The 13133-nt window shown below is 36.3% G+C and overlaps 1 protein-coding gene across 1 annotated transcript; it reads left to right on the top strand.

Moving 5' to 3' along the window:
- Positions 1 to 401: 401 nt before the first annotated feature.
- LOC121424062 (FYN-binding protein 1-like) lies at positions 402 to 12589 on the top strand. Its single transcript, XM_041619647.1, has 4 exons — positions 402 to 559; positions 2490 to 2564; positions 3556 to 3609; positions 12238 to 12589. Exons 1-4 carry the CDS (start codon positions 442 to 444, stop codon positions 12279 to 12281), a joined length of 291 nt encoding a protein of 96 aa, XP_041475581.1. The 5' UTR covers positions 402 to 441; the 3' UTR covers positions 12282 to 12589.
- The last annotated feature ends 544 nt before the right edge of the window (positions 12590 to 13133 follow it).

Genomic DNA, 13133 nt, shown 5'->3' on the forward strand with positions numbered 1-13133 from the left:
AAATGGACCACTCACGTATTTGTTAGTTTAAAAATGTGTATCAAATGAACCAGTTGGTAGATACTGTGTAATTGCTGAGAAATTAGCAAATTAAGCTTGGCATTCTGTCCATTTCTTGCGGTGCAGCATATTGCAAATTTTTCAAGCAATGTGACTTTGGCAATCAACACCCTATCTATTCCTCTCTCTTTCTCTCTCTTTTGTCTTTCTCTACCTTGCTCTGTCTTTCTCTACCTTGCTCTGTCTCTCCTCTTTCTGTTTCTCTCTGTCTTTCTCTGTCTCTCTCTCTTTCTCTGTATCTCTTCTATCTCTGTCTCTCCCTGTCTTGCTCTGTCTCTCTTCTATCTCTATTTCTCTCTGTCAAACTCTCTCCATCCTAGATCACACGCAGCGACTTAGGGTGACATCAACATCATCGATGAGGGCATCGTCCTGGAGGCCATGGATGCTGAGTATGAGAAGTATGGGCTGCAATGTCAGATCGGAGAGAAGATTGAAATCCTCAGGAAAGAGGGAAATCCCCCTGGGAAGTGGCTGGCTAGGAACCCAGGCGGACATTGTAAGTTATACAGTGCATCCCAGAAAAAAAACGAAACCGAGACTTAGCGATGATTTATCATAACTTGATCATAAATAAAATAGACAAATGACCTACCAATGTAAAGCTTAGGATCTCCTCTTTCATCTGGTATTACTTAGATTATTCCTCATTCACGCATGAGTAAGCAAAAACAATTCGAAGAAAGGATGACAAAAACTCATTTGGCGGGGGTATCTGAATTTAAAAAAGAAAATCACATGACTAAAAAGTTCAATATCTGCTCTTTTATTTGATACCTTAATCACAGAAAATGATCAAGAAGTAAAAAAGTTATGATCCCTCGAAACAATGCTTGTATTTCCATAATTTCATTAAATAAATGTGTTTTCACCGGTTTCCCACAGAAGCTATCGCACGGTAACAAAAGACTTAATGCATGGCTGATCGTCAACAAAACGGAGTGTCGAGTGAGTTTGAACGCTAGCCTGTAAAACCTCTTAATTTTATGAAATTCAAGCCTTATTTCAAATAAACAGAACTTTGTTATTTCTTGACCATTTTCTGTAATTGAGGTATCAAATTCAAGAGCAGATATTGAATTTTTTGAAAATGTGGTTTACTTTTTAAAACCCAGATACGGCCCGCCAAGTGACTTTTTGGTATCCCCTTTTCAAATTTTTTTTGCTCACTCATGCATGAATGGGAAATAATCTAAGTAGTTTCAGATGAAAGAGGAGATTCTAACCTTTAAAATGATAGGTCATTTGTCTATTGTATTTGTGATTAATTTATGATAAATCATCAATAAATCTCGGTTTCGTTTTTTGTGGGACGCACTGTATATTTCTAAGAACCTTTGATTTTCTGGTGTAGTGAAACCTCATATAAAGGCCACCTAAGGGAGACCTGGGGCCCTGTCTTACAAAGAGTTGCGATTGATCCAACCAATCTCAATTATGGAAAGCCAGCAACATCAACATTATGCATGTTTTTTTCCAAATTTATTTCTAGATATGATGTACTGTATATTCATACATTCATTGTTTTCTTGAAAATGTGGTGTGTTCGCCTTTGTGTACATAGGACATTGTGCAAATTTCCTGTAGAAAAAATTATTACACTGATAGATTTCCATAGAGTTGCGATTGATTGGATTGATCGTAACTCTTTGTAAGATAGGGCCCAGAAGATGGTCCATATAAGCTGGTGGTCTATGTAGAAAGGTTCCTGTACCACATGTTTCAGTGGGGAAATTTTCCCGGGGGGGGGGGGGGGTACTCATGAAATAAGGCACACAGGATGTGCCACTGGAATGGGTCGCTTCTTTTGAAGAAATCCCTAAACATGGGGGTATGGTTTTATGCTGGAAAATCCCTAAGCATGGCCCTAATTTTTAGATACTGGCCTTAAACATGGGTCCATATTCTCCTCCAAGTTTGGGTGATAACCAAACCAAATCTAAGTACCCCCAGGGAATTTTATTCAAGGGAAATCAAATTTGGGTTCTTTTATACAGGTGACTAGAGTGCATATACATCTGTAGGCTTGACTCTACTGAAAAAAGATTGAATTTATAGTTGATTTTATTAGAAAAAACAATTTTGGAGATACACAATGCTAAATTACTCTTTCACAGGTTGATAAATGTTGATGCGAGGCAATTTGTCTCACTATTATAAGGCAATGAGGCTTAAAGTACATCTCAACTTGAGTAATCCTTGTGAATAAAAACTTCACTGTCATTATTTATCAGGGGTGTGAGAGTTCAGATTTTTATCTGATTTCAGATTTTTTTTGTTTTGATTTTCAGCTTATTTTTGGCTTTCCTCTGTGCAAAAAGTATGAGAGGTTTTTCTTTTCCAGACTTTTTCAACACTCTTCAGCTTTTTTCAGTTTTTTTGTGACAACTCACACCCTGATTTATGATTATTATGATTTTTTTATGTAGATGGTTACGTGGATCATCAGTTTGTGAGACTAGAAGGTTTTGATGCCGGAGAGGTCTATGATGATGTCATGGCTGGTGAGTACGAACGGGGTTAGTCCTCAATAGGGAACTGTGCTGGTGTATTAGTCTTGATGTACATACCCTTTAATAAAACAATTCATCAACGCCATTAAATGATAATCTTTTTGTACGTTTGACCCCATTTTATTCATTCTTACTTCAGTTTATGAAATGCTTAAGTCACAATAATTTGAGAGCATTGCTGGTATGAACTTGCAACAGAGACAATTCATTTCAAGAAGGTCCCATGTGGGGGTCGGATGTACATACTTTATGGAATTGCCCAATCATGAATTGGGTTTGAATAACAATTTTCCTTTGGTCGCACCAGCAACATCAAAGCCGACTCTAAACTGATCAAAGCTATTAGAATATTCTAGATGTCCATCTCAGTTGGTTTTGTTTGTGCGACCATGACATTATGTTGTCTCTGTAATTGAAGTAACTGAATTTCATTCACCTGCTATGTAGATACTTGCAGGAAAATTAATTTTCAATTCTACTTCTTATAAGATTCTAAGCAAATGATATAATTGCCAATTTGTCCACTTACCATTTTGTCTAATAACCAGTTGGTCCAATAGCCATTTAGTCCATATACCATTTGGTTTAATTTGATAAAGCGATAACTGTGCAAAATGATTGAAAATGAAATGGATATTAGACAAAGTGGTTATGAGACGAAGTGGTCATAGACCAAATGGTGATTAGACAAAGTGATGATTGGACCAAATGGTTATTGGACCAAATGGTTGTTAGACGAAATGTTGATAGACGGAATGGCATTAGACTAAATAAAAGTAGACCATCTGGTGAGTCGACATGTTTGCAGCAGACAAATTGGCAATTTACCATCAATTACATGATTTATTTCCACAATTGAGTCATTTTTTATAGTCTTGAATTTCTCTTCTCACCCATCAGAGAATGGGGAATACATGATGAGTATCATGAATTTTCTTACATATCTGTTTGTTTTTGGTAAAATCATATTCTCAAATTCCAGAAGAAAAAAAATCAGAAACGCCGGAAATTGTTGAACCAATTGAAACATTGGAAAGTGAGTATTCAGCTGAGTTGAAATAATCATTTCGTCGGCTTTATCCTGAATTTCATTGTATTCCTGTATCATATGCAAATATCAGTCTTTTCCTGGGAAATCTATGTATCCTCACTTGATTAGCTGGTCAGACTTTTCTCCTTATATGAATAAAGTATTCCCTTTCCCTATGAATGATGTACTCTCTTGCTCTATGGTATTTCCTTCTGTTAAGGCCACCGAACACCTTACGACCTGACTGGTCGGCGACTGGCTTGCGACTGAGTGAGGGGAGATGAATCGCAAGGTAGTCATAAACCTCGAAACCGCACACCTTGCAATTCGATCTGCGACTAACGCATGTGCTTTTTGCTTTTGCCATAGCAACTGAGAAAGTGGGCTTACTACTGCGTGTGTGCATTGTTTATCATATACGCGTCATGCAACTCTGCTGTCTGATTGGCTGGAAGTTGGAATGAGCTTGCGATCCAGTCATAAGAATTCGACATGTCAAATCCTTACGATTTTCCTTGCGAATTGTCTCTGACCGGTCTGCGACTCTGAAGCTGACAAGAGCTATGACGTCACATCTCCCCTCACTCAGTCACAAACCAGTCACACACCAGTCGGGCCGTAAGGTGTGCGGTGGCCTTTATATACCGATATTTAAAATATTATGTGGCACTGTATTGCACACTACAGCATACAAAGTATTATTGACTTTTTTCTTGGGTCTAATGAAGTATTTTCTTTCTTTGCTTTCTATTCTTCTCCTCATTCTTCTTTCTTGACTTTTAAATGATTGGCTTGATGTTGTGAATCTCTTTAAAAAAAGTCATTTTGTGGTTTACTAAATAATTCTATGTGTTATGGTGTGTATCTGAACTAAAATGTATCTTTTCAGTCTTTATTGTATATCAGCTGAAATATTGAAAAAGATATTCATGATGGCCTCATCAAATATTTGTTACAAAAATGTGCTTTAACTTGGCATTTCTAGAATGCTTGCTGTTGAGTCTTCTTCTGTTCTTCGATGTCTGCAATTTTTCTCTTTTATATTTAACCTTTGTTTACCTTTTTCTGAGCTCAAATATATTGGGGCTTACACACTGTAAATTGTGAAGGTGGATTTGGTGATGGTTATTATCCTTATGTGTATGGTTGTTATTTTTATTTTGTTATCACGAAGAATAATCAAATTGATGAAATACATCTTTATTATCAATTTATCCGTATTGTTATTCACGTACTGAGCTTTTCTCAGAATGTCCCAAAGTGCTTAAAACAAGGACAAGATAGTTTCGCAAAGGAATGAAATTGTAAAATCCCCAAAATCTGAATTGAGAAGTATGAATGTTTTAAGACCCTTTTTTCATTATGGCTTCCCTGATTCCTCTTTAAAGACTTGTCTGATTTACTTTCAGTATTTGTTTTATTGCTGACAATATTAACCTTCTCTATTCATTTCTTTATGTATTTGGGAAATTGACCCCCCCCCCATCTAAAAAAAAAAGAATGTCCATTGATATTATGCAATAAGCTGTTCAAGCTTCTTCCTATGGATGTTTGTAAAAGAATTTGTAAAAATGAATTGTCAGAAAACAAATTCAAGTAATCTGTGCTCCTAATGCCTGTAAGAAAGATAATCTTCTTAATGTCTCATACATAGCCCGGGTCATACACATTGTAATGAAGCCGGGGAGGGGGGGCACTTCCATTGAGGAGTGGATACCATGCGTGACCATGCATGGGGTCTTGAAATGCACCCTAAACACGTATTTCCCATGTTCTGAAAATGCACTCCTTAAGTTGGCGTGTGAAACTGCCATTGGTCACGCATGGTATCTACTCGTCAATGTAAGTGCCCCCCACCCCCCCCCCCCGGTAGTGGAGGCAGATTTATGATGACAAGAAAAGCCACTAGGTCTTCTTCATAACCATCTTGCTTTGCATATATTCCTAAGCATTCCTCAAGTAGTCTGCAGGCTCTTACCATTGGTTTCTTCATGATCCAAAGTAAGAGACAAGATTATACCATGACTGCTTCTACCAATTTGATAAAGACAGAAGAGTTTAGAGTCCATGTTCACCCTATAATCTGTTCAAGCATCAAATTTGAGTCTGTGCTTGGAGACTATAATAATATTACCAACATGCTTACATAGCGCATATCACTGCCAAATATGTCCCTATGCACTTAATTGGATATTATTAATTGGACTATTTGACTATTTCTCAAGTGGGCTAGGGTCCATTTTAAAACACATTTATTTATGGGTTTTTCCATCCTTTTGAAAAAAAAATCATGGCTTCTGTGTTTAGCATTCATAATAAAAGCAATGCAAACATTCATGAACTCATATTGAAACATACTTGTCATGTTACATTGTAAATAGCTTTCACCATAGGCAGAAGGCTTTCACACCTTTCCAATTAAAGAGAGTCTTCAGGTATTTTTGGCTCATTTCAGGCGATGTCAGCTTCCCTTATCAGGCTATTTCAAGCTTAATGTTGTACAATACATATGTGGTTTTTAACTTGTTCTAGCTTCTTTTCAAGCCCTGTAATTAAAAGTGACTGGCATCTCTTTACAGGGTATGTTACACCCAGACATATTTTATCCTGGAGAGAAAGCGTGTGAGAAAAATTGAAAATGAGAAAGAAAGTGAGGAAAAGCGGAGGGGGGGGGGGTGGTATTCAAGGATATACATAGCAATGTTCTGAGATACAGAAAGTTCCTGAAAGGGGGATTGCAGCAATGGGAAAACTTTTGAACTTTCGGTTGGCTATCGTTCAAGTCATATCAGTTCACATAATGAAGGCGACTGGGAGTTCCGTCCTCACTGGGCTCAGTGATTCATCTGTTTACCAGCTTATGACAGTAAACGGAGCATGTAATACCATTTGTGGGATTTTATTACACCTTGGGTTATTTTTAGGACTTCCTTTTTCTAGATTCATTTCATAATGACGTGGAGTGCACCTCATCTGTTCTTTCTCATTTTCGTTTTAGCATATTATGTGTTTTGTACGTCTCAGTGCAGATTTTAGCACTTAAGTTCCAAATTCATGGAGATTGTCTGAAATCCAGAAGATTGAATCGTCTCATTTCTCTCAATACTTTACTCAAGCTGATTTAGTGGATGACGTTTTGTTTTTTGAATGGTCTCAGCCCCCTCCCCTCTTTTGATAAAGTAATGAATGAAAGAGTTCAGTCAGACATGAAATTAATCAATTCAAAGAGACCACTCAGAAAATAATAAAAATGATTCATAAGCTTTATAGACTTTTCATATTAATTGAATGCTCAAAGCACTTCAGAATAAATTGAAGACAAAACTCATAATCGGTTCAAAGTACAACAAAGAATGAATAAATGGATGTATGTATGTAAAAAGAGCACTCTTATACAGGTATGTCCTTAGGTAATTCGTAATGGTGGTCACTGACATCTCGGTTTTCAAACTTTGTGGAAGGGAATTCCACAGGGTCGGCCCTGAATGAGCGAAGGCCTATTCCCCCATGACGAGAAGTTTAGAGGTTGATGATCTCAAGGTTCATGAGGGTTGGAAGTTGTGTATCCAAGACTTTAATTGCAAGTAGAAATTCCAGTATCATGTTAAGACCCTCCTTAAATATGATCAGCCCTTTGATGTTGACAAACAATAATTAATATACATTTTTGTTCAAGTTCCCTCCATGTCATTCATGGTGGCATTCAGTATTTTATTTTTACTGGTGAAATGTGTGTTGGCTCATTTGGTTGAGCATCCGTCTCCAACCGAAGGTCAAGAGTTCAAGCCCTGGCCGCGTCAGGCCAAAAAGACTTTAAAAGTTGGGAGTTGCTCATAGATGCTGCTTGGGGTTCAACAATTTAAGTGATAGAGCAACATCGATCTGCACATTGGTTCCTGGGCCCAAGTATTTCTTTTACAGATTTCTATTTTAAATGATAAAAATATGGATTTTCATCATCATTTTCCCCCATCTATTTAGAAATTGTTTCCTTCTCCCTATATTGATATATCATTTGAAACTCTATATCAGTTATGAATCCTGTTTTATAATATGTGGACGGGGTCTGACAAGCACAAAAATGATGTGAAAGTTATATTTTGCTGGATCTGTTTTGAATGATTTTTTTTTAATCCATGGTACAAAGGATTTGACAATTGGCAGATTTCAAAAGCTACTAATCAAAAGGTGAGAGTTATATGCTGTGTATTGGAATTAGTTCTTGTTCTGCTTTTTTTTTCATTGGGGGGTGTTCTTTCATAAATTCTGGAATCATTTCATTATTCCCTGTAACTTTGAATGAATTTGTGAAATAGCCATTTTATCACTTACAAAAGAGGAAGTTTATAACAAAAAAGGCAATTCTATACAGGTCATGATACTTGAACTTTAACAACATATCTGTACTTGCCATTCAATCTCTGTGGTTGTTTACACAGGGGAAACTCATAGCATCAAGGACTTTGGAGCTTTCTAAATTGCTTTGTTATCTCACGCTTATTATTATATCAGGTTTAAAGAGAAAAGTCAGTTTTGGTAAAAAGAGAGAAAAGTAATTATCATAGCTATAATTTTAATTGGAGGAATTTGTCATATAATTTATAATGTCCCTCTTATGAATATTGATAAGTATTTCAGAAAATTGATTGGGTCAGTTTGTGATCAAGTCAGGTGCAGGATTTTAGCAGCTTATAACACTTGCCCGAGAAAATGACTTGTTATTTTTGTCATGAAATGCTCTCCTGTTCACCATGTGCTAATCATCATCTTGTAATGAGCACATCTGTAATAGGTAATTCACCTTTACCGAGTCCTGACCTGTATTCTAAGGTACAGGCATTAGTCTTTAATCAGATTGCTGGACCCCTTGGCAGAACAGTTGTGCTGTAATGGCTCAGCTGAGTACGTTGATCCATCCAACATTATTTTTTTATCAAGGTTCAAGGTTTATTCATATAAACATTTCACAGTTTCAACAAAATCAACAACTCAATACAAAGCAATTATCATAGCTATAACTAATATTATACAATACAAATTATCACAGATAAGCATAAATAAATATCATAAAATATGAAATGTATACCTAATATAACAATAGAAAAAAGTACAATAATGTATTCTTGTAATTGGTTCTAAAATAATGACAATTAAAGAAAGAAAATGAAAGATGTGGATATGAGGAGCCAAAAGTAAAAGCAGAGCTTGTTGGTTAAAGGCTCCATTTCTCATCAATATCTTAATATTTTTCATTTTGGTGATTAAAGTCAGGTATTTTCTCCTTAATTGCCACGATCAGAGACATCGTTGAGACCAGAGTTTATGTTAGATATAGTATCATTAATCACACACATTTCATGCTTAAATTCAGATATTTCAGCAATAACTGAATCGAACCGATCGATAATTTGTTTGTTTATAGCAGAAAACAATCCTTTCATTTCAGTCGTGAAGCTCATAAACTCGGCTGATGTAGTAGGGTGGTTCGAGCTGTGCCTTGGGCGCCTAGTGTCTGGTGGGTTGGAGTCGGGGTCCGCATCAGTCACATTAGTGCTCGGTGCAGCAGCCATTCCCAAATTTTCAAGGTTCTCGTTTTGGGAATTACGTCGGGTATTTCTTCAAAAGTGGTATTCTGCTTTGCGCGGTATACCATGGAACGTCATTTTTTTAAGTTGACACCATTGTCTGATGAGTAGAAAGTATGAATTTATGCGTGATTAGTGGAATTACGACTGGCAGTAAAAAAAAAAAACACTGCAGCTAGTAGCAGGATGCCATCTCAATTATGTATTATGTTATATTTATATGTATTGTTTTCAATTTGTATTGTTTTCAAATTGGTTCATAAAATAAAGTACAGTAAAATAAAATCAGCAGTAAATAGACACAAGAGGCATCACAGCTTAGTCGGTAGAGCGATGCTTTTGAAATCTAGTGACCTGGGTTCGATTCCTATTATATTCAGGCAGTAATTGCCCTTTGGGAAGGCATTATTTATCTTCACTACCAGGTCCCTCAGAGAGGACCTTAAAAGTCATTGGTCCTTTGGTTGCTTTTTTACAAGTATTTACACATTCTTTGTGTCCAGATAAGAACATGTACCATGTGCAATTAATACATCTGCAATTTAATACTCTGTTGTTGTTTTCTTTAAAGAAAAATTACTATAACAAATGGTCTATAGCTCAGATTGTCTAAGAAGGGCAAACCAATCTCAAATATTGTATGAAAAAGGAACAAAGCTATTGCATTCTAAATTTTCTCTTATTCAATGATAGCTGTATATACTACCGTACTTCAGGCTCAATTATAGAACCTTGCTTACAGTAACAAAGGCATTCCTTATTATGTTACGACCCCCCCCCCCCATCTCTGTTTTCCCTTACTGTTAGTCACTAATCGATTAGGAAAACACTCGTCACCCATCAAAGTAAACCGGACATCTATTTTTAATCTCAAAATTAATTAATCTCTTCCTTTTACTAATGAAGAAGGAAGGTAGGGAAGTTGGTCCGTAATTTGGGGGGGGGGGGTGGCACTACTTTGACAGGGGGATTATAAGAGCTCAATTATTAAGCCTTGTATTTATAAATCAATAGAAGGATAGGTATTTGTATATAGGCTACATCATAATGGGAAGTATTAAATGAGCTTAATTGGCAAACTTGTAATTTTAGTAAGAGTAGAGGAAAGGGGAGATGTGTGCCCCTTCCCCAGTTTAACCAGTCATCACAGCTGGATAACACAAGAGAATAATTAATCTTCTCACCAAACATGAAAAGTGTTATTTGTAATGTGTGTGCCTTTGATAGATTTCATTTGTATTTAGATTCCATAATGCATCAAATCCACTTTGCAGAGTACTCAAGTTACAATGTAAAATAAGAAAAATAAGAATACAGTAAGGAAAAATATAAATAGTAAATTAAGCATTGAAATGTAAATTTAGCTTTTCTGTATGATGTGTTTCTTTCCATGAAGATTGGAGACTAAAGTTCACTCATCATCAGCCTCTAGAACCTTTAAATTGTTCATAATTGTGAAGCTTGCAGAAAATGATAGAATTGTTGTTTTGGGCTTGTGAGGGCAGCATTCATCTTTAAGAGCATGTTACCTTCAGTATCACATTGCATTAAAAGGGGAAAAAAAATTGTAGTATATTGATTACAAATACTGACTGAGAGAAAATGACAGAATCAATAATAGTTAGTAATAGAATCTGACTTGTTTTCAAAATATTAATACAACATTTATATATCATATCCAAATACTAATATAATTTTGTTTGTCTTATAACAAGAAAATGGAACTTGGGCATATCCCTATCTATCCCCATGAAAAAAAATTTGTTTTCCAAAATGTTGCCTATTGTTAGGGGGATTTCCTCATTTTATACAAATCATACAAGGTCCCACATTTTCTGATGTCCCTGTCCAGAAATATGTATATTCCCTCAATAGAAAAATAAACTGTTCTCCCAGCGGGCCCTGCTATTATTATTATTATTACCCTGGCTTTAGCTGGGCTGCCTAGCTGCTCAAGCATTCAAGGAATTTCTTCCTACAGGGTACCCATTCACCTCACCTGGGTTGAGTGCAGCACAATGTTGATAAATTCTTGCTGAAAAAATTAGGCCGTGGCTGGGATTCGAGCCCACAACCCTCTTTTTCAAAGTCAGAAAACTAACCCAGTGGGCCACAACACTCCACAGTGACAAAACATTTGGTCCTGCTCCGGGCATTATTTTGTCTTGGGGTTGCAATAGGGTTCTATGTCAGGATAGGTTTAGGGTAGTGTAGAGTGTTCAATCCAGGCTTGATGTTGTTCATTCTTTTTTAGTGTGTGGCATTTATACTGGAGCAATTGTCACAAGAGCAAATTTCACGGAACCATGCAGACAGGTGCCTTATCTGTGATGTGCAGGTAGTGAAATTTTCTCCACAATATTGCTAGCTTTATCATTTTCACTTGATTCTATTTAGATTAGAGTCCAACTTTTCTTCTTTTATTATGAAATTATTGTATTTCTCTTTCCTATCTCTCAAATTGAAAATCCTACAATTGATTCCTTTTCTTATAAGAAGATTCAGAAAAGATTCATGTATGAATCCCAGGGGTGTCATACCTTTAATTTCATTACATATTTTTAGGGCAAATTACTTACAGCCTCATATTTTTTCCCCCATTAAATGCACCCTTTTGATTTGTGGATGTATGACACTCTCAGTTTCTGATAAAAAGCTAGTTGCAAATGTACAATAGTAATAAATGAAGACTTTCAGTTAAAAAATGAATTATCCAAGAGGCACACTCTTGTATCTAGTTTTCAGTGAACAGTGGCATCTTCCTATATGTATAATTGCCAATGATATTTGCATACTTTAAGCATTTAAACTGTATGTCTCTTTCAGCCCATCATGCTGGTACTCTGCTTGAAACATCATGTTTGTCTTTCTCTTAATCCCCCCCCCCCCCAATAGAAGTCAGTCAGTGCCATAGATCCATAGACACGTACTCATTTTTCAAAAAGCGATTTCAGGTAGCACAGTTCTACCTCAGATTCACCCAAAACTGAAGATTTCCTTTTGATTTTTATGACTTTTTTTTCTTTCCTCTTGTTTTTCCCTACTGCAGGTGAAGACGAGGAAGAAGAAAACATCTATGATGCTGTTAATTGATGGACCAACCAACTTCATCAAGTGAACAATCGATTGAACAAACTTTCCATGATCTGTACTTCCAAGAACATAACGACACCCCTATGTTTGTCTTGGTCATGATCTTTTGATGAGCAGGAGATATTGGACTTCTTTGGTGTGTTAAGTTGATATATATAAAAGCAACTATTAAGGGATGATGTACTTCAAGGTCCAGGAGATATTCTTTATTTTTAGAGAATAGCGCCCTCACTGCTTTTCAGACATTCCTTTGAGATGATGAGGTAGAGAACATCTTCGGTTCCACTAATTTGCAAAAGCCAACTCTGCTGAATTGATGCAATGTACTTCCTCGCTTTGATTAGATGAGAAAATTGCAGGGAAGATATCTTTACTTAATTACATGTAGCATAGCACCCTCATGTCCTTCTTAGACGTTCCAAGGTGATGGTCTTGAGAAAGAGACCATCTTCATTTCTACCGGTTGTTTTTTTTATCAAAGGCAAATCTACTTAGTTGATACAATGTACTGCAAGCTTCAGGAACAAACTGTCAAGTTCCAAGAATAGAATCTGTACCTGAATCGTAAAGTGCCTTCATACTCTTCTTAGATCTTCCTTGATGATGATGACGTTGAGATAAACAACTTCTTCGGCTCCACTTGTTGGTGTAAACCAACTCCACTGGGACAATGAGAAGTACTTCTAAGCTATATGAGAGAACTTTTCCAGGAAGGAATCATATATTTAAAGACAATAGTGCCGTCATGGTCTGATTAGATTTCTGTTGATTCAATGATTTGCCTGTTGATATACTACAGTTACAATAAAAAATATTTTTTATTTTTTGAGACAATGACATTTCATTGGATTT

This window comes from Lytechinus variegatus, chromosome 11 (assembly GCF_018143015.1).
Source record: "Lytechinus variegatus isolate NC3 chromosome 11, Lvar_3.0, whole genome shotgun sequence".
In the NCBI taxonomy this organism is placed as follows: Eukaryota; Metazoa; Echinodermata; class Echinoidea; order Temnopleuroida; family Toxopneustidae; genus Lytechinus; species Lytechinus variegatus.